The sequence below is a fragment of the Aquarana catesbeiana genome, linkage group LG03 (genome assembly GCF_042186555.1).
Source record: "Aquarana catesbeiana isolate 2022-GZ linkage group LG03, ASM4218655v1, whole genome shotgun sequence".
In the NCBI taxonomy this organism is placed as follows: Eukaryota; Metazoa; Chordata; class Amphibia; order Anura; family Ranidae; genus Aquarana; species Aquarana catesbeiana.
Genome location: NC_133326.1, coordinates 731,215,627 through 731,242,771, shown reverse-complemented (window position 1 = coordinate 731,242,771; position 27,145 = coordinate 731,215,627). Strand labels below are relative to the sequence as shown.

The 27,145-nt window shown below is 48.2% G+C and overlaps 1 protein-coding gene across 1 annotated transcript in view; it reads left to right on the top strand.

Moving 5' to 3' along the window:
- Positions 1-27,145, top strand: part of LOC141133817 (uncharacterized) — a 140,474-nt gene that overhangs the window by 62,634 nt on the left and 50,695 nt on the right. The window contains exons 7-9 of the mRNA XM_073623374.1: positions 1,142-1,326; positions 9,853-9,942; positions 23,984-24,011. Of these exons, the coding sequence (XP_073479475.1) occupies positions 1,142-1,326; positions 9,853-9,942; positions 23,984-24,011 (303 nt within the window). The remainder of the gene's footprint in view (positions 1-1,141; positions 1,327-9,852; positions 9,943-23,983; positions 24,012-27,145) is intronic.

Here is a 27,145-nt window from a genome sequence, read left to right as displayed (position 1 = left end):
AAATACAGATAGGAAATATCTGTATGTACGACATAGAGAGAAAAGATTCGACCTAGAGAGAAAAGATTCGACATAGCGTAAAGATTCGACGTAGGGGAGAAAAGATTCGACGTAGAGAGAAAAGATTCGACATAGAGAGAAAAGATTCGACATAGAGAGAAAAGATTCGACATAGAGAGAAAAGATTCGACATAGACAGAAAAGATTCGACATAGAGAGTAAAGATTCGACATAGAGAGAAAAGATTCGACATAGAGAGAAAAGATTCGACATAGAGAAAAAAGATTCGACATAGAGAGAAAAGATTCGACATAGAGAGAAAAGATTCAACATGAAGATTGGGCGAAGCAGTTGCCGCGAGCGGACATTTATGGTAAAATGCTCCGCCCATAGGCTATAGAAGAATTCTAATGTTAGTTGACTAGTAATAATGATTAAAAAATATAATTATTACTAGTGTCATACAACATTAGAATTCTACTATAGCTTGTAGGCGGAACATTCGTCCGGAGATGTACGATCGCGGCTTCGTACAGTTTAGCTGCTCCGTCGAATCTTCTTAGAACATGCGACAGACACCATAAGCCTTCAATTACAGATTCGACCTTAATTATTTCAGATTTTCGGACGAATGCATTTTTTAACGAAACAAAATAAATAAAAACGAATTTCGGGAGTTACTAAATAAATGTATTTTTCGGGCGAAAACGAAATTCCGAAACGAAATATTTCAGTGTGCACATGTCTAGAGCTGACTAGATCTCCAGATATCACCCATTTACCAAATTTTGTCTTAAATTACATTTTGTGCTTTATGTATTATGGTCAGAACTACTTATATTTTTCTCCTTTTATTCAAGGAATGTTTCACATTTTATATTTTCATACCCAGCCAGCAGGTGGAGCTCTGGTCTCCATTTCTTGCTTAGCTCCTCCCACCAGCAGGAGGGTTTACATAAAAGGACATAACATTTGCTATAATCTGTTTATCCTCCTATAGAGTATTTGGATTACAGAAACCGTAGATGAATTTACCCCGGAAGGCAGAAGGATGTAGCAAAATCTCATCTATTTTTGTAGAACCCTCCCATAGACATTTGACTTTCTTCACTAAATTCTTCCTATAATTCTGTCATTTCAGGGAAGAGCATATTCCAGGGCCATGTTACATATGATTTGTTTGGCACCGATGGCCAACTTGCGTACCAAGCCACTGAGCAGCGGGAGTGTTGTGGTCCTCGGTTGGATTTAAGGGTGAACAACGCCCAAGGATATAATGTTCTCAACCTTTTCCTGCCTTCAAACTGCTGTAACTGGGACACCAAGGTAGGAAAGATTGATTAGCCATACAATAGGGACCTTTGAATGTCAAGAAGTTTGAATGATTAATTAAGTCAGCGATATTAATCATTTAATCAAATCAATATACAGTAGTACCTTGGATTATGAGCATAATTCGTTCAAGAAACATGCTTGTAATCCAAAGCACTCGTATATCAAAGCAAATTTCCCTATAGGAATCCACGGAAACTCAGATAACTTGTTCCAGTGTTACTGCAGTGTTAATGCAGTTCCGCATGTGACCAGAGGTGGGGGGCACTAGAGACACTGAGTGTCTCTGAGCATCTCCGAGCGTCTCTGGGCATCTCTGAACGTCACCAGCGCCCTGGCACCTTTGACCACACCTCGGAGGCTTGAATCCTGCTTGTCTTGTAAAACAACGCTCGCAAATCGAGTCAGGTTTAAAAAAAAAAAAAAAAAAAAGCTCATACAGTACCTGACTGCGAGATTGTGTTTCCAGCGCGATCCTATCGCGCTGGTTCTCTGCGACAGGGTACTGTGCATGTCACTCTGGCTCGCTGATCGGGAAAGGAAAACTTTTTTTCCTTTCGCAATGAGCGACAGGCATTGCTGACAGGTGACTGGTATGAATCATAAGGGGGAATGCTGCGCCAAATTTTAAATAAAAATGCAGTGTGGTTTCCCCCCCAGGGGCATACCAGGTCCTTAGGTCTGGTATGGATTGTAAGGGGAACCCCCCTACGCCGAAAAATCGGCATGGGGGACCCCCAAAATCCATACCAGACCCTTATCTGAGCACGCAGCCCGGCCGGTCAGGAAAGGGGGTGGGGACGAGCGAGCGCCCCCCCCCCCCTCCTGAACCGTACCAGGCCGCATGCCCTCAACATGGAGGGTTGGGTGCTTTGGGGGAGAGGGGCGCCCTGAGGGCCCCCCACCCCAAAGCACCTTGTCCCCATGTTGATGAGGACAAAGGCCTCTTCCCGACAACCCTGGCCGTTGGTTGTCGGGGTCTGCGGGCGGAGGGCTTATCGGAATCCGGGAACCCCCTTAATAAGGGGGCCCCCAGATCCTGGCCCCCCACCCTATGTGAATGAGTATGGGGTACATGGTACCCCTACCCATTCATCTAGGGAAAAAAAGTGTCAATAAAAAAACACACTACACAGGTTTTAAAAGTAATTTATTAGGCAGCTCCGGGGGTCTTCTTCCGACTTTGGGGTCTTCTTCAGACTTTGGGGTCTTCTTCCGACTTCGGGGGTCTTCTTCCGACTTCTCCGCTCTCTCCGGCCTCTTCTCCCGGTGTTCCGCCTCTTCTCCCGGTGTTCGGCTTATAAGGCATGGGGCGTGGTCACTGGGTGATGTCACCCGGTGACCCCGCCCCCTTATGACGCCACATGCCAGCGCATGCTGGGACTGTGACGTCACAAGGGGGCGGGGTCACCGCCTATATAAGTGATCGGGCAGTTCGCACACAGCATTCCAGCGGGAGAGAGCATCGTGTCAACATGGGAAGAGAAGAGGGGACAAGACAGCGCAAAAAACCGTGCCACCGCTAGCAAAAGAGTGGGAGAAGATAGCAAAGGGGCCCGGCAGAAGAACCGGACACCGGGAGAAGAAGCCGAACACCGGGAGAAGAGGCCGGAGAGAGCGGAGAAGTCGGAAGAAGACCCCCAAAGTCAGAAGAAGACCCCAAAGTCAGAAGAAGACCCCCAGAGCTGCCTAATAAATTACTTTTAAAACCTGTGTAGTGTGTTTTTTTTATTGACACTTTTTTCCTTAGGTGAATGGGTAGGGGTACCATGTACCCCATACTCATTCACATAGGGTGGGGGGCCGGGATCTTGGGGCCCCCTTATTAAAGGGGGCTCCTGGATTCCGATAAGCCCTCTGCCCACAGACCCCGACAACCAACGGCCAGGGTTGTCAGGAAGAGGCCCTTGTCCTCATCAACATGGGGACAAGGTGCTTTGGGGGAAACCCCCCCCTCCCCCAAAGCACCCAACCCCCCATGTTGAGGGCATGCGGCCTGGTACGGTTCAGGAGGGTCTGATGGATTTTGGGGGGGACCCCCATGCCGATTTTTTGGCGTAGGGGGGGTCCCCTTACAATCCATACCAGACCTAAGTGCCTGGTATGCCCCTGGAGGGGAACCCATACCGGTTTTTTATTTAAAATTTGGCGCGGCGTTCCCCCTCATGATTCATACTAGACAGCTGTCAGCACTGCCTGTCGCTCATCGCGAAAGGAAAAAAAAAGTTTTCCTTTCCCGATCAGCGAGCCAGCTCGGCGCTGGCACCCACGACGGGGCTCGCAGGTGTCAAATCTCGCCGATAACAGCGGCGAGATTGACACAATATCGCGGTCACCTACTGTATTGCGAAACGCTCATAAACCACGTTACTCACAATCCGAGGTTTTACTGTACACTATACTACCAAAAGTATTGTGATGCCTGCCTTTGCACACACATGAACTTTAATAGCTTCCCAGTCTTGGGATGATCAGTCTTGATCATTCAGCCATATAAATACCTTCATTTCCATCTCTGTCCCACCCACAACATGAGAGCCAAAGCCCCCTCCCAAAAGGTGGGGGGAGGAGTCTATACTTTTACAAGCAGAATTATTGCTCTGGCACTCCAAGTTTAGAAGACAGAGCATCAAATGTACACTATATTACCAAAAGTATTGGGACACCAGCCTTTACACACACATGAACTTTAATCACATCCCAGTCTTAGTCCGTAGGGTTCAATATTGAGTTGGCCCACCCTTTGCAGCTACAACATCTTCAACTCTTCTGGGAAGGCTGTCCACAAGGTTTAGGAGGGTGTCTATGGGAATGTTTGACCATTCTTCCAGAAGCATATTTGTGAGGTCAGGCACTGATGTTGGATGAGAAGTCTCCACTCTAATTCATCCCAAAGTTGTTCTATGGAGTTAAGGTCAGGACTCTGTGCAGGCCAGACAAGTTCCTCCACCCCAAACTCGCTCATCCATGTCTTTACGGACCTTGCTTTGGGACACGAACGCGAAAAAATCAAAAGTGCTAATTTTAAAGGCTTATATGCAAGTTATTGCCATAAAAAGTGTTTGAGGACCCGGGTCCTGCCCCAGGGGACATGGATCAATGCAAAAAAAGTTTTTAAAACAGCCATTTTTTCGGGAGCAGTGATTTTAATGATGCTTAAAGTGAAACAATAAAAATGAAATATTCCTTTAAATATCGTGCCTAGAGGGTATCTTTAGTATGTCTGTAAACTAGCGCATCTTTCCCATGTTTATAACAGTACCACGGCAAATTTACATTTCTAAAGGAAAAATGTAATTTAAAACTGTAATGTATTGTCGGATCCCAGCAATATAGATAAGAATACCAAAAATACAAAAAAAATGGTGTGGATGTTCCCCCCAAAACCCATACCAGGCCCTTCAGGTCTGGTATGGATATTAAGAAGAACCCTGCATCAATTTTTTTTTTTAAATGACGTGGGGGTCCCCCAGGCCCTCTGGCTCTATATACTCTGAACAGCAGTATATATAGTATACAGCCTGCTCTATATACTCTGAAGAAAAGTGGGCCTTAGGTGTTGGTGGTACCAGAACACTGTAACCCCTCACATTTACTCTTGTTGGGTGCTGGAACGGGCCCTGCTGTGAAATAGTATATCAAAAAATTACATGGCCCTGTTAAACAGGGGCAGAAAAATTGAGCCTTGGGTGATGGTGGTGCCACTACACTGTAACCCCTCACAGATACTCTTGTTGGGCGCAGGAATGGGCCCTGCTGTGAAACATGACTGCCAGTTTCTTGTCCTTCTTGGGCACCCCCTTTCTCTAGGCTCATGTTACTCCCTTCCTCAACCTGGGAACCAACATCGGAGCCTTCAAATCGCTGCGCATCCTCCAGCAGCATGTACCCAACACTGCGGTCAAATAGTTCAGAGGACTCCTCTGTGCATGATGGTGGGGCTACGGAAGGAGTGACTGTGGACAAGGAGCCAATTGGAATAGGCCGCTTTGGCAGCTGCGTTGGCAGGCAAACTACTTTGAGCCTGGGTGACAGAGGATGAGGAGGATGAGGACGGCTTCGTTATCCACTCCACCAACTCTTCTGCATGTTCTGGCTCAATAACACAGCCAGCAACAGAAAAAAGGACAAGCGTGCCCCACAGCCACTGGCAGAGGATTCACCATGTCCATGACCAGCACTGTTGACTGTAGACACAGAGCCTGCTTGCCCTCTTTTAGTGGCCTGTAAGCGTCTGCTTCTCCTTGGTGGCCTTTTGGACACGATGTATATTTTGTTTTGCAACACCACACTACACTGTATTAGATACTGTGTACACCGCCTGCACTGTATTAGCAACTGTACAATGGCTGCACTGTATTGTGTACTGTGTACACCCCCAGAAGTGTAATAGAAACTGTACACACTGTATTAGATATTGTGTACACACCCTGCACTGTATTAGCAACTGTACTGCACGGAATGCACTGTAGAGATATATATATATATATATATATATATATATATACTAAACTGTATATATATATTAATACACCGCCTGAAGTGTATTGGAAACAGTATGAGTAAACACATACACAATATTGGTATAATGATCAGCGCTAAACCATCTGATGAAAAAGATTAAAGTTTAAAATTTAAATGAAAAGGCATGCATCTGCATGCTAATACATAAAGGTGCAACCATGTGAATGGTAAGTGGATTGAAAGTTCTGGGAGATGACCCCTAAAAATTAGACTCTAAAAAAAGTCTCTAAATGGAGGCTGTAAAGGGAGCGAGGCTGCTTCAGGCGCATGCTGGGGAACCCGATCACTTTGAACAAAAGGAAAGAGAAGCCTGGAGTAAAATAAATAAAATGACATAAAACGAAGGGCGGGCATGACAGGGTTAAGCAGAGCACATTAGGAGGTGTACTGTTTGGTAGAGATTTGTCGATTGGGGTTAAGCAGAGCACATGGAGAAGTGAGCTGTTTGTTAGAGATCAGTGGATTGGGTTTTATACAGTGGGGGAGGAGTTAGCTGCATGAAGCAGCACATGTGTCCCTCCCCAGCTCAGTGTTAGCTGTGAGGAGCGAGCTTGCAAGACCAGATCCGCAGCATGGCGCAGGTAGAGGCCCTGTTAGAATGCCTGAAGGCCGAGGCAGAAACAAGGGGGGAAGGATGGCTTTAGGAGAAACTGGCTGCGGTGTTAGGAGAGGGATCCCCGGGGATCTGCACAGCGGGGAGGGAGTCCGCGCGAGCTTGGCGGTCACGGCTGCTGGAGCACTTCTCCCCTGACTCCCCCCCAGAGCTCAGTGGCATTTAGGGAGTCCCCCGAGGGCGCCTTCAGGGCCCCCAGCGAAACGCTCCGCTGTGCGCACGACCGGGGGTCCTGCGAGGAATCCCCTCCATGGCCGGAGCTTGGCTAGTGGGGTCTCTGGCAGGCAGGGAGCTTCTACTAGGCCAGACATGCGGAGGGAGTCGGATCAGGCGGGCTCCGCCCCTGGCGACCATGCAGCGAGTTGGGGCTTCGACGAGGGACGCGTTCAGCTGCGGCCACCGGGCCTTTTCTACCAGCAGCCGCCGACTCCCATAATGGGGAGGGACAGAGGAAGGAGCCAGAGGAGAGCCAGGACCCAGGCCAACAGAGTGGTGGAGGCAGCAGAGGCCCAGGTAAAGGGACTAGGAAATCGAGGGGCGAATCCGGTGCACTGAGGTGGAGCAGAGAACAGCGGGGATCCTCGGCATCTGGGGATGAATCCCCCAGAGAGCTGGAGCGGAAGATATGGCGGTCGATCAATCCGAGATTGAGCTGTCATTGTTGGATGAGGAGGTGCCGTGATGGAGACGGGAATGTCGGCTGGTGGGAACCTTCCTAGGCAGCCTGGTAAGTCAGTTTTTTCTTCATTGTCCATTGGGTGGTGGACGGGTTAGGGGCGGGTAGTGGTAATGGTTCTGGTAGTCAGTTTACCCCGCAGCGGGCAGTTCTGCCCATTCCTCCCCTTCTGGCCGTGTTGGTCTGTGACCACGCCATGGTGGACCTCGGTTTTCAGGGGTTTCTAGTGGGATTAAAGGATTCGGTAAAAAGGTTTGAGCCAGGGCAGAGTGGGTTAGCATCGCCGGCATTGGCATGGGTGGCTCCTGGGGGTGGGACTGGGGAATACCGTTACAGGGGTGGCACCCACGCCTACCGCAACAGCGGCATTTCCCGCGGTGGGGGTAACAGCGGTGGTAAGGCATGAGGAGGCTCCCAAGACAGTGGCAGGGGACACGGGCAGGGAGGCATCTAAAAAAACAAGATTTGGTCAGGTTGGCAGATGCCGCTAAGTATGAGGTTTATGTGTGTTTTGAGGGGCTTTGGGGGTGCACTTGAAACCCGAGGTGCATGACAAGATCTGGAAAGGTGAGTACGTGGAGGTATTGGCATTACTGCCGCTGGAGAAATTCAATTTAGATGAGGTGAAGCCGGAGGATCACAAGAAGGAGGATGAGGAGAAGAGGAGATACAGGCTTATTCCTCGGACTTTCCAGAACTGGCTTCAGGTTTTCGCCATAATGGCTAGCGTAATTGGAGAAAAGAACCCAGAACATTGTTCTGTGCTGTTCTGTTATTTAGACGCCACGGGTGAGGCACATAGATTCTACGGGGGAACTGCGTGGCTGCGGTAAACTCCTCCATCCCTATAGCTGAGCTCTTCCATCCCCATAGCTGAGCTCCTCCATCCCCCATAGCTGAGCTCCTCTGTCCACGATAACTGAGCTCCTTTATCCTCCAGAGTTGGGCTCCTACATCCCCCATTGCTGAGCTCCTCTGTCCCTCTAAGTTCAGCTCCTCTGTCCCTAAGCTGAGCTCCTCCATCCCCCATTGCTAAACACTTCCATCCCCCATAGCTAAGCTCCTCCACTCCTCATAGCTGAGCTCCTCTGTCCCCGTAAGCTGAGCTCCTCCGTCCCCCATAGCTTAGCTCCTCTGTCATCCATAGCTGAACTCCTCCATCCACATAGCTGAGCTCCTCCATCCCCCATAGCTTAGCTCCTCTGTCATCCATAGCTGAACTCCTCCATCCCCATAGCTGAGCTCCTCTGTCCCCCATAGCTGAGCTCTTCTGTCCCCTAAGCAGAGCTCCTCTGTCCCCCTAAACTGAGCTCCTCCATCCCCATAGCTGAGCTCTTCCATCCCCATAGCTGAGCTCCTCCATCCCCCATAGCTGAGCTCCTCTGTCCACAATAACTGAACTCCTTCATCCTCCAGAGTTGAGCTCCTATACAGTATTCACCCATTGCTGAGCTCCTCTGTCCCCCTAAGCTGAGCTCCTCCATTCTCCATAGCTTAGCTCCTCCGTCACCCATAGCTAAACTCCTCCATCCCTATAGCTGAGCTCTTCCATCCCCATAGCTAAGCTCCTCCATCCCCCATAGCTGAGCTCCTCTGTCCACGATAACTGAGCTCCTTTATCCTCCAGAGTTGGGCTCCTACATCCCCCATTGCTGAGCTCCTCTGTCCCCCTAAGTTCAGCTCCTCTGTCCCTAAGCTGAGCTCCTCCATCCCCCATTGCTAAACACTTCCATCCCCCATAGCTAAGCTCCTCCACTCCTCATAGCTGAGCTCCTCTGTCCCCGTAAGCTGAGCTCCTCCGTCCCCCATAGCTTAGCTCCTCTGTCTTCCATAGCTGAACTCCTCCATCCCCATAGCTGAGCTCCTCCATCCCCCATAGCTTAGCTCCTCTGTCATCCATAGCTGAAGTCCTCCATCCCCATAGCTGAGCTCCTCTGTCCCCCATAGCTGAGCTCTTCTGTCCCCTAAGCAGAGCTCCTCTGTCCCCCTAAACTGAGCTCCTCCATCCCCATAGCTGAGCTCTTCCATCCCCATAGCTGAGCTCTTCCATCCCCATAGCTGAGCTCCTCCACCCCCCATAGCTGAGCTCCTCTGTCCACAATAACTGAACTCCTTCATCCTCCAGAGTTGAGCTCCTATATTCACCCATTGCAGAGTTCCTCTGTCCCCCTAAGTTGAGCTCCTCTGTCCCCCTAAGCTGAGCTCCTCCATCCCCAATTGCTAAATACTTCCATCCCCCATAGCTAAGCTCCTCCACCCCTCATAACTGAGCTCATAGGTCCCCCTAAGCTGAGCTCATCAGTCCCCCTAAGCTGAGCTCTTCTGTCCCACTAAGTTGAGCTCCTCTGTCCCCATAAGCTGAGCTCCTCCGTCTCCCTAAGCTTAGCTCCTTCGCCCTCCATAGCTAAGCTCCTCCACCCACCATATCTGATCTCCTCCATCCTCCAGAGTTGAGCTCCTATTTCCCCCTTAGTTGAACTCCTACATCCCCGATAGCTGAGCTCCTACATTCCTCATAGCTGAGGTCTTCTATCCCCCATTGCTAAGCTTCTCCAACCCCCATAGCTGAGCGCCTCCACCCTCCCCATAGCTGAGCTTCTCCATCAACAAAAGAGGAGCTCCACCATTACCTATAGCTGAGCTCCTCATATCATAAACTCCTGTCGGTGTTACCTATATTAAAGTTCAATATTTTTATATGTTGCAGGATATTATGGCTGGAGTTCCTGTTGCTCCACCCGTTCATGTTGCTCCACCCGTTCCTATTGCTCCACCCGGACTGGAATATCTTCTTCAGGTGAGATATATTTTATTCCAGAGTGACAATTTAAAGAGTTGGAATGGAGGCTATGGAAATGTGTTCGAAAACAAAACCCTCTGTTTTGACAATATGGTTGTTTTTTTACAGGCTGGTCGGTAAGTGTTTGGGAAAATCATCCCTGACATCCCTCTACTGACCCCAAACTCCCATCCCCTCATCCCTGACATCCCACTTCTCACCCCAGACACCCATCCCCTCACCCCATGTACCCATCCCCACATCCCATGTACCCATCCCCTCATCCCTGACATTCCTCTACTCACCCCAGACACCCATCCCCTCACCCCCGACATCCCTCTACTCACCCCAGACACCCATCCCCTCACCCTATGTACCCATCCCCTCATCCCATGTACCCATCCCTCTACTCACCCCCAGACACCTATCCCCTCACCCTATGTACCCATCCCCTCAACCCCGACATCCCTCTACTCACCCCAGACACCCATCCCCTCACCCTATGTACCCATCCCCTCAACCCCGACATCCCTCTACTCACCCCAGACATCCATCCCCTCACCCTCTGTACCCATCCCCTCAACCCCGACATCCCTCTACTCACCCCAGACACCCATCCCCTCACCCTATGTACCCAACCCCTCAACCCTGACATCCCTCTACTCACCCCAGACACCCATCCCCTCACCCTGTGTACCCAACCCCTCATCCCCAACATCCCTCTTCTCATCCCAGACACCCATCCCTTCACCCTATGTACCCATCCCCTCACCCTATGTACCTATCTCTGGCATCCCTCTACTCACCCCAAACACCCTTCCCCTCACCCCATGTACCCATCCTCTCATCCCCGACATCCCTCTACTCACCCCAGACACCCATCCCCTCACCCTGTGTACCCAACCCCTCATCCCCAACATCCCTCTTCTCACCCCAGACACCCATCCCTTCACTCCATTTACCCATCCCCTCACCCTATGTACCTATCTCTGGCATTCCTCTACTCACCCCAGACACCCATCCCCTCACCCCATGTACCCATCCCCTCATCCCTGACATCCCTCTACTCACTCCAGGCACCCACACCCTCACCCTGTGTACCCATCCCTGACATCCCTCTACTCACCCCACATACCTATCCCTCACCCCATTTACCCATCCCCTCATCCCGACATCCCTCTAATCACCCCAGGCACCTATCCCCTCACCCCATTTACCCATCCCCTGATCCTGACATCCCTCTACTCACCCCAGACACCCATCCCCTCATCCTGTGTACCCATCTTCCCATCCCCAACATCCCTCTTCTCATCCCAGACACCCATCCCCTCACCCTATGTACCCATCCCCTCATCTCTGACATCCCTCTACTCACTCCAGTCACCCATCCCCCCATCCTATGTACCCATCCCCTCATCCCTGACTTCCCTTTACTCACCCCAGACACCCATCCCCTCACCCCCGACATCCCTCCACTCACCCCAGACACCCATCCCCTCACCCTATGTACCCATCCCCTCAACCCCGACATCCCTCTACTCACCCCAGGCACCCATCCCCTCACCCCATGTACCCATCCCCTCATCCCTGACTTCCCTTTACTCACCCCAGACACCCATCCCCTCACCCCCGACATCCCTCTACTCACCACAGACACCCATCCCCTCACCCCATGTACCCATCCCCTCAACTCCAACATCCCTCTACTCACCCCAGGCACCTACACCCTCACCCTGTGTACCCATCCCTGACATCCCTCTACTCACCCCACATACCTATCCCCTCACCCCATTTACCCATCCCCTCATCCCGACATCCCTCTAATCACCCCAGGCACCCATCCCCTCACTCCATGTACCCATCCCCTCATCCTGACATCCCTCTACTCACCCCAGACACCCATCCCCTCACCCTGTGTACCCATCCCCTCATCCCTGACATCCCTCTACTCACCCTAGACACCCATCCCCTCACCCCCGACATCCCTCTACTCACCCCAGACACCCATCCCCTCACCCTATGTACCCATCCCCTCAACCCTGACATCCCTCTACTCACCCCAGACACCCATCCCCTCACCCCATGTACCCATCCCCTCAACTCCGACATCCCTCTACTCTCCCCAGACACCCATCCCCTCACCCTATGTACCCATCCCCTCACCCCCGACATCCCTCTACTCACCCCAGACACCCATCCCCTCACCCTATGTACCCATCCCCTCAACCCCAACATCCCTCTACTCAGCCCAGACACCCATCCCCTCACCCTATGTACCCATCCCCTCAACCCCGACATCCCTCTACTCACCCCAGACACCCATCCCCTCACCCTATGTACCCATCCCCTACATCCCTCTGCTCACCCCAGACACCCATCCCCTCATCCCTGACATCCTTCTACTCACCCCAGACACCCATCTCCTCACCCTATGTACCCATCCCCTCATCCCTGACATCCCTCTACTCACCCCAGACACCCATCACCTCACCCTATGTACCCATCCCCTCATCCTATGTACCCATCCCCTCATCCCTGACATCTCTCTACTCACCCCAGGCAAACACCCCCTCACCTTATGTACTAATGCCCTCATCCCATACATCCCTCTATTCACCCCAGACATCCATCCCCCTCACCCTATGTACCCATCCCCGACATCCCTCTACTCACCCCATGTATCTATTTCCTCATCCATGAGAGGGAGAGAGAGGGTGTCACTGTCCAAGCGTAGTAGTGTTAGGGAGATCAATAAAAATCTGGATGATAAGTATTGCACTCACATATACATGGATAAAACACAGCGTATCAATATGTTCAGCTTCTGAAGAATACTTAGATGGATGTAAAATAATAAGGAAGGAGAGAGGGGAAGTGCACCACTCTCATTGTAGTATTCATAAAGGGCAATGTACAAACAATTCATTAGGAAATACACTCACATGAAGGTAGTGTAACACAGGCATTACTCAATGTGTCCAGCAGGTGGCGTCCTTCTAATGGTCCCTGTAAAAATGTGCTCTGTTTGGGGTGTCCGTCTTCCAATAAAGGATAACTAATTCTTACAATAAGGGTTGAATTTACCCACAATAGGGATACCAATACATTACAGTTATAAATAAGGAGAGGGGAAAAGGGAAAATTTGGTAACAGGGGAAGAAGGGGGTCTTCACTGGTCTAACACCCACATACATGCATTCGCTCTGAATCTCTCATACCATAGTTATACCATAGAATCTCTCTTGTCCATAGTTGAAACACACCCTCCAGTTGAGGGGTTGGCAATTGCAGTCAGTGAAGATATCTTAAACAAAAGGTCATAAACGTGCATTCCTGTCCCGGGCTTACAGTTGACTTCTTGATCACCACATCAGCTGTCCACAGGAGGTCCCAGCCCAGGAGGTAAGCTGTCATTTTGGCCAGATCTGGGCAGTAAACCCCTGCAGGGTATTCAAAATGTCCATTCGGTCGCTCCTCTTTCAGTAACCCATATAAACCCACACATAAAGGTTGGCTAGATTTGCAAATGTTCTTTTGCAGTGTGCTCCTAGAGAGAAGCCGTATTTTAGTTCATGTCCAAACAGCAATGATATAAATTTTCATTGAATATTACAGTCCCCAATGGAGATGTATGGAGGGTGGATAGGTAACTGCTCCTGGTGGATGATCTCATTGGTGTATTTAAAAATATGGCAGCAAAAAATAAGAAACAAAAACCATAAGGGGGAGTGTGCAGCTCTAAGTGTAGTATTATTTATTAAGTAAAAAGATAAATTATAAAAATGCACTCACATGTAGTAAGTAAAGCATTAGGCAATATTCCAAAAACTTCCAGCCAGTGGCATTATATCATGGGTTCCAATGGACAGCCAGTCCTGGTGGACACATATGTCGAGAAGCACTATAGCAAGCTATAACAAGGTCCCGGTTCCTGTTAACCACAGTGGCCTGCAATCATACACACCAGTGTGGGTTCCTCCTGGTTCTCATCCTATGAGAAACTATAGTGCTTCTTGGCATACCTATCCACCTAAGACCATCCAGGACTGACTATCAGGGATGGGCCGAACCCACCCCCCCTCGTTTCGTTCACAGCAGAACTCCTGAACAGGGGAAATGTTCTAACCCAAACGGCAAACCCTGATGAAGTTTGTAGGAGCCGAACAGGAAAAATCAAAAGTGTCCATTTTGAAGGCTTATATGCAAGTAATTGGCCATAAAAGGGATATGGGCGTCCCCCCCATAATCTATACCAGACCCTTATCCGAGCATGCAGCTCGGCAGGTCAAGAAATGGGGGGAGAACAAGCGAGTGCCCCCCCCTCTGAACCATACCAGGCCAAATGCCCTTAACATGGGGGGTGACGTCAGAAGGGTGATGTAACCGGGCGGCCCCGCCCCTTGCCTATATAATAGCTATTAAAGCGAAGAGAGAGCAGATGACGGGAGGCCTCCCAGGAGGCGGAAGCTGCTTAATTTTTTTCAATTTTTCAGGTCCGTCGGGCGGCATTATTGACAATGGACTTACATCAAGGGACACTGGAGGGGACCCCACGCTGTTTTTTTTTTTTAAATTGGCGTTTTGGGTTCCCCTTAAAATCCATACCAGACCCAAAGGGCCTAGTATGGACTGGAGGGGGGGACCCCCATGCCATTTTTTTTTCTTTTTTTTACCAGCACTTTTTTTATCTTTATTCAGCTGTCAGCAGGGAAACCCATCGACAGTTGATGACTTATCTGTTGTTAAGGACACCATGGCCGGCTTCCCCGCCCCCTTCCTAAATAACCAGCTTACACTGCACCCTGATTGGGTAAAGCTTTGCCCAATCAGAGCCCAGAATGCACTGTGCAGCGCTCAGTGCATTGCAGGGTCTTCATCGGGGCGAACACCAGGAAAACACCCTGCAAATTCAGTTGTTCGGCGAATGGCCGAACAGGCAAATATTCGAGCCAAACCGTTCGCCCATTCCTACTGATTATCCATTGGAACCCATGATATAATGCCACCAGTTTTTGGTATATTGCCTGTTTCTTTACTTACTACATGTGAGTTCACTTTTATCTTTTTTATTTAATAAATAATACTACACTTAGAGCAGCACACTCCTTCTTTGATTTTTGTTTTTTGCCACCGTATTTTTACATCCACTGATGAGATCATTTACCAAGAGCTGCTTCCTATCCACCCTCCATACATCTCCATTGGCGACCATCAGAAGGATGCCACCTGCTGGACACATTGAGTAATGCCTGTTACACTACCTTCATGTGAGTGCATCTCCTAAAACATTTTTTTGTACATTACCTTTTGATGAATACTACACTGAGAGTGGTGCTAGTACAGGCAATGTCTCCCCCTACTGCTGCCACAGTGAAGGGGGGCAGCGGGCAGCGGCTGCAGGATTGGGAACATGTTACATGATCTACCCTAAAATCAGGTGGAACGTATAACATGTTCCCAAAGGTGAACTTATCTTTTAAGAAGCTGCCATCCATTGACGTCCCCACTGAACATATTGATACGCTGTGTTTTATCCATATATATGTAAGTGCAATACTTATCATCCAGATTTTTATTGATTTTCCTAGCACTACTACACTTAGACAGTGGTGCTCTCTCTCCTCCTCCCTGTTTTCTGTTTTTACATGACTATTTGTGGGAAAACTCCAGAACTCGTTTGAAGGAGAGACTGCTGACACTGTAACAGTGTATTCCCTCTATTGGATTCATTATATTATATAGACTTTGTTTTCACGAACATTGCCTTGATATTTACTACTAATCACCCCTTGTCCCTTTACCTGGTCATGTCCCTGCACTAATTACACATGAGGCGATCCTGACTATCAGGTTGTCCAGGACTAATGCTTGTCAGCCTCCATACACAGAGTTTTCTAGTTCTCACCAACCTTTAGCTCAGCATGACCTGTCCGCTCCCCAGGCTGCAGAGCAAGGTCTCTGCGTTCCAGGTAAGCTTAACCCCAAAAGATGGCTACAGCGCGGGCCTAAATTGCCGGGAGGGCGTCCATGTACGTCCTCCCCTGCTCGAGCGGCCTGCGCTCTGTGATCAGCGTGTCAAGGAGACTCGGCTAATCATAGATCAAAGTAAGGGGCCGATCCCAACCTTTTACCATGTGATCAGCTGTGAGCCAATCACGTGCAGAGCCGGTAATTGTCTAAAAAAACCCCAATCACCGGCTTCTGTCAGAGGGACATCAGTCCCTGACACAGAGAGTCGCCGCCACCTCATCTGTGCCCACCAGAGGCACCTACCAGTGCACAACAGTGCTGCTGATCAGTACCCACCAGTGCCACCTATCAATATCCACCAGTGCCACCTATCAGTGCCGATCAGTGCTGCCAATCAGTGTTACCTACCAGTGCTAATCAGTGCCCACCAGTGCCACCCATCAGTGCCCTCTATCAATGCCACCTATCAGTGCCCACCAGTGCCGCCTTATAAGTACCACTTTATCAGTGCCCATCCATGCAGCCTATCAGTGTCCATCAGTGCAGCCTTATCGGCGCACATCAACGGAGGAGAAAAATGACCTGTTTGCAAAATTTTATAACAAACTATGAAAACCGTTTTTTTTTTTTTTCTACATTTTCGGTATTTTTTTCTTTGTTTAGCAAAAAATAAAAACCCCCAGTAGTGATTAAATACCACCAAAAGAAAGCTCTATTTGTGTGAAGAAAATGCTAAAAACGTCATCTGGGTACAGTGTTACATGACTGCGCAATTGTCATTCAAAGTGTATTAAGTGGTGAACCACAAAGAGAATTTCTCAATAAGGCGTTGCCAACATCCCAAAATATATTGCAAAAAAGGACCCTAACTAGTACCCCCCCAGTACATCAGGACTTTATAGGTGAACAGGGGGAAATTTTATAAAAAACACATTATTTATTGAAAAATGCTTAAAAAAGCATAAAAACATGATAGAAACCTATACACAATAATAATCTATACAGAATATTGTGCAAAGTACAGAAGTTTTTTTACACATAATGTATTTTTTACAACTCCAAATATGAACACATATTTCTCCATAAGCCTGACATGTTTCAGGACGATGTCCCTTCTTCAGAGGCGTTTTTAGGAGAGAAACAGATGGATGTATTCTGAAAAACAGGTAAGATAAACTTAACATAGACACGTTGTTCAGGGCAGAGGCGGCTCTAGGCTTTGTGAGGCCTTAGGCAAAACTTAAACATGAGGCCCCACTCATGCCCATAATAGGACAAATAATTCAAGCGATATAAAAATTAACTGTATAAGGAGGGTACAGGGTGAGGGTAAGTGGACACAGTACAGGGGGAGGGTAAGTGGACACAGTACAGGGGGAGGGTAAGTGGACACAGTACAGGGGGAGGGTAAGTGGACAAAGTACAGGGGGAGGGTAAGTGGACACAGTACAGGGGGAGGGTAAGTGGACACAGTACAGGGGGAGGGTAAGTGGACACAGTACAGGGGGAGGGTAAGTGGACAAAGTACAGGGGGAGGGTAAGTGGACACAGTACAGGGGGAGGGTAAGTGGACACAGTACAGGGGGAGGGTAAGTGGACACAGTACAGGGGGAGGGTAAGTGGACACAGTACAGGGGGAGGGTAAGTGGACAAAGTACAGGGGGAGGGTAAGTGGACACAGTACAGGGGGAGGGTAAGTGGACACAGTACAGGGGGAGGGTAAGTGGACACAGTACAGGGGGAGGGTAAGTGGACAAAGTACAGGGGGAGGGTAAGTGGACAAAGTACAGGGGGAGGGTAAGTGGACAAAGTACAGGGGCAGGAGAGTACAGTGCAGGGGGAGGGTAAGTGGACACAGTACAGGGGCAGGAGGGCACAGTACAGGGGAAGGGTAAGTGGACACAGTACAGGGGGCAGAAGGGTACAGTACAGGGGGAGAGTAAGTGGACACAGTACAGGGGCAGAAGGGTACAGTACAGGGGGAGGGGAAGTGGACACAGTACAGGGGCAGAAGGGTACAGTACAGGGGGAGGGTAAGTGGACACAGTACAGGGGCAGGAGAGTACAGTGCAGGGGGAGGGGAAGTGGACACAGTACAGGGGGCAGGAGAGTACAGTACAGGGGGAGGGTAAGTGGACACAGTACAGGGGCAGGAGGGTACAGTACAGGGGGAGAGTAAGTGGATACAGTACAGGGGGCAGGAGAATACAGTGCAGGGGGAGGGTAAGTGGACACAGTACAGGGGGCAGGAGAGTACAGTACAGGGGGAGGGTAAGTGGATACAGTACAGGGGCAGGAGAGTACAGTACAGGGGGCAGGAGGGTACAGTACAGGGGGAGGGTAAGTGGACACAGTACAGGGGGCAGGAGGGTACAGTGCAGGGGGAGGGTAAGTGGACACAGTACAGGGGGCAGGAGAGTACAGTACAGGGGGAGGGTAAGTTGACACAGTACAGGGGCAGGAGGGTACAGTACAGGGGCAGAGTAAGTGGATACAGTACAGGGGCAGGAGAGTACAGTACAGGGGCAGGAGAGTACAGTACAGGGGGAGGGTAAGTGGACACAGTACAGGGGGCAGGAGAGTACAGTACAGGGGGAGGGTAAGTGGACACAGTACAGGGGGCAGAAGGGTACAGTACAGGGCGAGGGTAAGTGGACACAGTACAGGGGGCAGAAGGGTACAGTACAGGGGGAGGGGAAGTGGACACAGTACAGGGGGCAGGAGAGTACAGTACAGGGGGAGGGTAAGTGGACACAGTACAGGGGGCAGAAGGGTACAGTACAAGGGGAGGGGAAGTGGACACAGTACAGGGGGCAGAAGGGTACAGTACAGGGGGAAAGGAAGTGGACACAGTACAGGGGGCAGGAGAGTACAGTACAGGGGGAGGGGAAGTGGACACAGTACAGGGGGCAGGAGAGTACAGTACAGGGGGAGGGTAAGTGGACACAGTACAGGGGGCAGAAGGGTACAGTACAGGGGGAGGGGAAGTGGACACAGTACAGGGGGCAGGAGGGTACAGTACAGGGCGAGGGTAAGTGGACACAGTACAGGGGGCAGAAGGGTACAGTACAGGGGGAGGGGAAGTGGACACAGTACAGGGGGCAGGAGAGTACAGTACAGGGGGAGGGGAAGTGGACACAGTACAGGGGGCAGGAGAGTACAGTACAGGGGGAGGGTAAGTGGACACAGTACAGGGGGCAGAAGGGTACAGTACAGGGGGAGGGGAAGTGGACACAGTACAGGGGGCAGGAGGGTACAGTACAGGGCGAGGGTAAGTGGACACAGTACAGGGGGCAGAAGGGTACAGTACAGGGGGAGGGGAAGTGGACACAGTACAGGGGGCAGGAGAGTACAGTACAGGGGGAGGGGAAGTGGACACAGTACAGGGGGCAGGAGAGTACGGTGCAGGGGGAGGGGAAGTGGACACAGTACAGGGGTAGAAGGGTACAGTACAGGGGGAGGGTAAGTGGACATAGTACAGGGGGCAGGAGAGTACAGTACAGGGGGAGGGTAAGTAGACACAGTACAGGGGGCAGGAGAGTACAGTACAGGGGGAGGGTAAGTGGACACAGTACAGGGGCAGGAGGGTACAGTACAGGGGGACAGTAAGTGGATACAGTACAGGGGCAGGAGAGTACAGTACAGGGGCAGGAGAGTACAGTACAGGGGGCAGGAGAGTACAATGCAGGGGGAGGGTAAGTGGACACAGTACAGGGGGCAGGAGGGTACAGTACAGGGCGAGGGTAAGTGGACACAGTACAGGGGGCAGGAGGGTACAGTACAGGGCGAGGGTAAGTGGACACAGTACAGGGGGCAGAAGGGTACAGTACAGGGGGAGGGGAAGTGGACACAGTACAGGGGGCAGGAGAGTACAGTACAGGGGGAGGGGAAGTGGACACAGTACAGGGGGCAGGAGAGTACAGTACAGGGGGAGGGTAAGTGGACACAGTACAGGGGGCAGAAGGGTACAGTACAGGGGGAGGGGAAGTGGACACAGTACAGGGGGCAGGAGGGTACAGTACAGGGCGGAGCAGGAGGGCACAGTACAGGGGGAGGGGAAGTGGACACAGTACATGGGGCAGGAGGGTACAGTACAGGGGGAGAGTAAGTGGACACAGTACAGGGGCAGAAGGGTACAGTACAGGGGGAGGGTAAGTGGACACAGTACAGGGGCAGGAGGGTCCAGTACAGGGGGAGAGTAAGTGGATACAGTACAGGGGCAGGAGAGTACAGTGCAGGGGGAGGGGAAGTGGACACAGTACAGGGGTAGAAGGGTACAGTACAGGGGGAGGGTAAGTGGACATAGTACAGGGGGCAGGAGAGTACAGTACAGGGGGAGGGTAAGTGGACACAGTACAGGGGGCAGGAGAGTACAGTACAGGGGGAGGGTAAGTGGACACAGTACAGGGGCAGGAGGGTACAGTACAGGGGGACAGTAAGTGGATACAGTACAGGGGCAGGAGAGTACAGTACAGGGGCAGGAGAGTACAGTACAGGGGCAGGAGAGTACAGTACAGGGGCAGGAGAGTACAGTGCAGGGGGAGGGTAAGTGGACACAGTACAGGGGGCAGGAGAGTACAGTACAGGGCGAGGGTAAGTGGACACAGTACAGGGGGCAGAAGGGTACAGTACAGGGCGAGGGTAAGTGGACACAGTACAGGGGGCAGAAGGGTACAGTACAGGGGGAGGGTAAGTGGACACAGTACAGGGGGCAGGAGAGTACAGTACAGGGGGAGGGTAAGTGGACACAGTACAGGGGGCAGGAGGGTACAGTACAGGGCGATGGTAAGTGGACACAGTACAGGGGGCAGAAGGGTACAGTACAGGGGGAGGGGAAGTGGACACAGTACAGGGGGCAGAAGGGTACAGTACAGGGGGAGGGGAAGTGGACACAGTACAGGGGGCAGGAGAGTACAGTACAGGGGGAGGGGAAGTGGACACAGTACAGGGGGCAGAAGGGTACAGTACAGGGGGAGGGGAAGTGGACACAGTACAGGGGGCAGGAGGGTACAGTACAGGGCGGAGCAGGACGGCACATTACAGGGGGAGGGTAAGTGGACACAGTACATGGGGCAGGAGGGTACAGTACAGGGGGAGGGTAAGTGGACACAGTACAGGGGGCAGGAGGGTACAGTATAGGGACAGTAAAGTATAATACGGAGCTGCTCTCGCAGATCCTAGCTATTCTGGCAGGCTGTCACTGGGGAAATTAAAGAAAAGAACATCCATCATATAAGTGTGTACCACAGTAAAATGTTATATAGTGTGAAGATACCAAGAATAATTAATATATGTACATTCCAAAGTGCTGGTACAATAAATAATAAGCATAAAACATACATGTAACACAAAAAAATCCAACAAAACTGTGCTGTGATAAACTTGTGCAGATATACTGCAAATTATTTGCTCGGACGTCAGTGTCCCATCACCAAAAACAAAGCACATACCATTTGCTTACCAAAAAAAATAGACTTCTTAAACTTATGAGGTCACATGCACTTGTCATCTGCTGGATATTTACAACCACTTCACTCAAAAAACAACACTGCAGGCATAGTAGCTTGGTCCGGTACCAACCACAGGGAACCCCGTAAATGCAAAGAATAAATCAATACCAGGACAAGTCAACAATTTGTTGCTTTATCCTAGTAAAGTTTGCTGTAAGTACATTACTTTAAGAAGGCAACGCAGTATGTCATGGTAATGCATACAGTACGTTTTATTCTTTGCATACACGGGGTTGCTGTGGTTGGTACCTGACCAGGCAGAGTGGTAAAAGGCTGCTCCTGGGAGAAAGTTACCATAACTGCGTTGTCACTTTTTGAGTGAAGTGGCTGTAAATATCCCGCAGATGACAAGTGCATGTAACTTCATAAATTTAAGGAGTCAAATTTTTTGGTAAACAAATGGTATGTGCTTTGTTTTGGTGATGTACACCGAAGTCTGTGCAAACAGCTTGCAGTGGATATGCACAAGATTACCACAAAACAATTGGAGTGTGTGTGTGTGTGTGTGTGTCTATATATAATTCTTGATATCTATTACATTGCACTTTAGGAACTTTCACATGAAGGATCCAATCAGGTCCACCTGTCAGTTTTTCAGGCAGACCCTCCATTCTCCTCTATGGAGCGGTGGATGTAAATGGACTTTTGTCCACTTACACCCGCCTACCTTCAATCTGGCCCAACAAAAACAAACTGAAGGGGGATCCATTATCCTCTGTCTAGGCTGATCAGGAAGAATGTCAGTTGGGTATAAACAGACAGGCGGTCCGTTTATACCTGACTGCCCATAGAGCAGTGTGGGCTGTGTCTGTGTCCACTTGACATAAGTGGAGCAGACGCAGACCTGTTAACCTCTTGCTCTGCTCAGAGGGTAGTCAGCAGACAGACTCCCCACTGAGCAAAGCAGAGTCTGTCCCAAGTGAAAGGGGCCTCATTGATGTCTTGTTTTGTCCCATCACCTTTGCTCTGTCTGTCCCCATGTACTCTCTAGCTGCCATCATCTCTCTTATTCCCTTGCTCTGTCCTTATATCCTCTTCTCTGCCCCATCTATCCCTCCTCTATCTCTAGTTGGGTCCCTATTATGTACATGCAGGAGGCTGTGTAATCAGTACAGTCCGACATGATACAGCACCTTACCTCTACCTTCCTCTGAGGATCCATGCCATTCCTGCTACTGTGTCTGCTGGCCCCTCCCTCTGGTCTCACTCGGCCCCTCCCCCTCCTCTCACTTACCTCCAGTTCACCAACGAGTATGCTGGAATGGAGGCGGTTCTGGTACCGCCCACGTGAGAGAAGATTCTCTTGGATAGAAGCTGCAACTGATCGATGTGCTGAAATGAAAGGCCATCATCTGCCTTTCATGTGGGAGGAGGAGGGGCCGCGGAAGCTAATGAAAGTTAATGTGGAGGCTGAATCTCACAGTGCCCAGCGCTGCATGTTACCGGTCTGATGTCTGCTTTGCTGAGCAGGTGTGAGCAGGGCGGTGCCAGCATAAGCACTTGAGGGACCGTCGGCTTCAGTGCCCCCCCTCTCCTGCCCCCCTAAGGTGGCCTTAAACTGGCGCCAGCGGCCAGCCCTGCTGAGGGGCTCTATCTGTGATCCGGAACTGTCAGCCTCAGAGGCGGCTCTCTAAGTAGACAGATCAGGCGGCCGCGAGGCCCCTCCCATTGCGGGGCCTAAGGCGACCGCCTAATATGCCTAATTAGAGAGCCGCCTCTGGTTCAGGGCAAAATCAACATTATGGCATCTGAAAATGTCCAATATACATACCAATATCGAATTTTATAGGGAGAATTGTGTAAAAATGTAAAACTGTTTTTTCGTACATTTCTACACAATTCTCCTTATAAAATTTGATAATGGTATAAAGTCCCGATGTACCGGGGAGTACAAGTGTCCCCTTTTTTAGTGCCTGAACAACGTGTCTATGTTAAGTTTATCTTACTTGTTTTTCAGAATACATCCATCTGTTTCTCTCCTAAAAACGCCTCTGAAGAAGGGACATTGTCCTGAAACATGTCAGGCTTATGGAGAAATATGTGTTCATATTTGGAGTTGTAAAAAAATACATTATGTGTAAAAAAACTTCTGTACTTTGCACAATATTCTGTATAGATTATTACTGTGTATAGATTTCTATCATGTTTTTATGCTTTTTTAAGCATTTTTCAATAAATAATATGTTTTTATAAAAATTCCCCTTGTTCACCTATAAAGTCCTGATTTACCGGGGGGTACTAGTGTCCCCTTTTTTAGGGTCCTTTTTTGCATTGTCGTTCAAAGTGGGACAGGGCTGAAAGCTGAAAATTGGTCTGGACAGGAAGGGGGGTGAAAGGGTCCGGTAGGCAAGCGGTTAAATTGCCTGGAAAGGAGGGGTGAAAAACACGGAAGGGACAGAAGGCCAGAGGTCCAGAAAGGTATATAAAGGAAGCCTGGGAGATGTGTAAATCCCAAACAAGACTTCTCCAGACTCCCCACGAGTCCCTGTGCCACAATGGTTATGAGAATGTTGGTGTTGGTTGTGGTGGAAATGGTAACCAGGCGTACTTTACTGACTCGTCTTTCTTCTCTTCAATAGGTCAATGGACTCTCCATGAAACAAACAAGTAAGTTTTTTTTTTTTTTTTGTTTCTTTTTAAAGCTCCCCCCATCCCTCCAGGTCTCTATAAATCTTCTACCAATTATTGGGATCCTCTAACATTCCATCTTCTTCTTCACAGGATTGTTTGTTCTACAAATGTATCGAGATTGTCCTTGTCAATGAAATGATACATTTGTCAATGAACCTTTCCTGCTGCTCCTATTGGCGGAGCTGACTAGACATGTGCATTCGTTTTCGTCCGAATGCATTTTCGTCCGAATTTCGGGTATTTTCGTTATTGTTTTAACAAACGATAACGAACGCGCAGATTCCGAAAACTGAAAGATCCGACATAGACAAATGCTTTATTTTATTTTCGTTGCGACAACAGTTTGATATAGATAGGAGATTCGACATGGCGCTGACAATAGCGATCTGTGTCCATCGAACCTGTGGTCGAATGTGCCTAACCTTAACTCTATTATTAGTTCAAGATTATTCTACATAGAGAGAAATGATTCGACATTATAGAGACAATAGCAAAAAAGGTGGAATATGCCTAACCTAACTCTATTAGTCCAAGATTATTTGACATAGAAAGAAAAGATTTGACATAGAGAGAAAAGATTCGACATGGGGAGAAAAGATTTGACATAGAGAGTAAAGATTCGACATAGAGAGTAAAGATTCAACATAGAGAGAAAAGATTTGACATAGAGAGAAAAGATTTGATATAGAGAGAAAAGATTTGACATAGAGAGAAAAGATTTGATATAGAGAGAAAAGATTCTACATAGAGAGAAAATATTTGACATAGAGAGAAAAGATTTGATATAGAGAGAAAAGATTTGATATAGAGAGAAAAGATTCGACATAGAGAGAAAAGATTCGACATAGAGAGTAAAGATTCAACATAGAGAGAAAAGATTCGACATAGAGAGAAAAGATTCTACATAGAGAGAAAATATTTGACATAGAGAGAAAAGATTTGATATAGAGAGAAAAGATTCGACATAGAGAGAAAAGATTTGATATAGAGAGAAAAGATTCGACATAGAGAGAAAAGATTCGACATAGAGAGAAAAGATTTGATATAGAGAGAAAAGATTCGACCTAGAGAGAAAAGATTCGACATAGAGAGTAAAGATTTGACATAGAGAGAAAAGATTCGACATAGAGAGAAAAGATTCGACATAGACAGAAAAGATTTGACATAGAGAGAAAAGATTCGACATAGAAAAGATTCGACATAGAGCGAAAAGATTCGACATAGAGAGAAAAGATTTGACATAGAGAGAAAAGATTCGACATAGAGAGAAAAGATTTGACATAGAGAGAAAAGATTCAACATAGAGAGAAAAGATTTGACATAGAGAGAAAAGATTTGACATAGAGAGAAAAGATTTGATATAGAGAGAAAAGATTCTACATAGAGAGAAAATATTTGACATAGAGAGAAAAGATTTGATATAGAGAGAAAAGATTTGATATAGAGAGAAAAGATTTGATATAGAGAGAAAAGATTCGACATAGAGAGAAAAGATTCGACATAGAGAGAAAAGATTTGATATAGAGAGAAAAGATTTGATATAGAGAGAAAAGATTCGACATAGAGAGAAAAGATTCGACATAGAGAGAAAAGATTTGATATAGAGAGAAAAGATTCGACCTAGAGAGAAAAGATTCGACATAGAGAGAAAAGATTCGACATAGAGAGAAAAGATTTGATATAGAGAGAAAAGATTTGATATAGAGAGAAAAGATTCGACATAGAGAGAAAAGATTTGACATAGAGAGAAAAGATTCAACATAGAGAGAAAAGATTCGACATAGAGAGAAAAGATTCGACATAGAGAGTAAAGATTCGACATAGAGAGAAAAGACAAATGGAATCTAAAAATGGGACTTTGTAGGCACACCAGTATTATACTACAAAAGGATAAATATGTTTGGAATTTTTATTAATAAAGTATAAAAGGACAATAAACAGACATGGACATTTAAAAACAAGTCAGACTAGACGTAGAACTTAGTATTGGTACACCATAAGGATCCTATCCTGCAAGCTTGAGTGTGGTTTGGAACAGTTATACATATATACTCATATATTCAAAACACTTGTTGCCAAATAAAGGAGGCTATACTTCCCCAAACATAAACTAGTAAACAATCACCAAGCTCATAATAAACGAGGTGCTGCAGGTCAGGTGATCCAAGGTGAGATGCTCTCTAGTTGCTCTACATGTTTCACGTTACACAGAACGCTTCCTCAGGAGCTAGAGATTCTGATCAGAATACAAAAAAGAAACGATTAAGACTATCACAATGACCGAAAGGAAAAATGTATAAAATGTACATATATACAATTTTCATAATGAAAATAAAAAATTGACCAAATCTAATGACCTAAGGGACAGACCCTATGAAAGATTATGGTCTCCAAGAGACGTGAGGCACAGCCCGGTGGTCAGGGTCAACCGATCCAAGGGGCAAAAAAAGCACCAATCCCGCGGGGTATAAAGTAGGTAAAGAAGAGGTAAATACAGATAGGAAATATCTGTATGTACGACATAGAGAGAAAAGATTCGACCTAGAGAGAAAAGATTCGACATAGCGTAAAGATTCGACGTAGAGAGAAAAGATTCGACGTAGAGAGAAAAGATTCGACGTAGAGAGAAAAGATTCGACATAGAGAGTAAAGATTCGACATAGAGAGAAAAGATTCAACATAAAGAGAAAAGATTCTACATAGAGAGAAAAGATTCTACATAGAGAGAAAAGATTCAACATAGAGAGAAAAGATTCTACATAGAGAGAAAAGATTCAACATAGAGAGAAAAGATTCTACATAGAGAGAAAAGATTCTACATAGAGAGAAAAGATTCGACATAGAGAGAAAAGATTCGACATAGAGAGAAAAGATTCGACATAGAGAGAAAAGATTCGACATAGAGAGTAAAGATTCGACCTAGAGAGAAAAGATTCGACATAGAGAGAAAAGATTGTACATAGAGAGAAAAGATTGTACATAGAGAGAAAAGATTCGACATAGAGAGAAAAGATTCAACATGAAGATTGGGCGAAGCAGTTGCCGCGAGCGGACATTTATGGTAAAATGCTCCGCCCATAGGCTATAGAAGAATTCTAATGTTAGTTGAC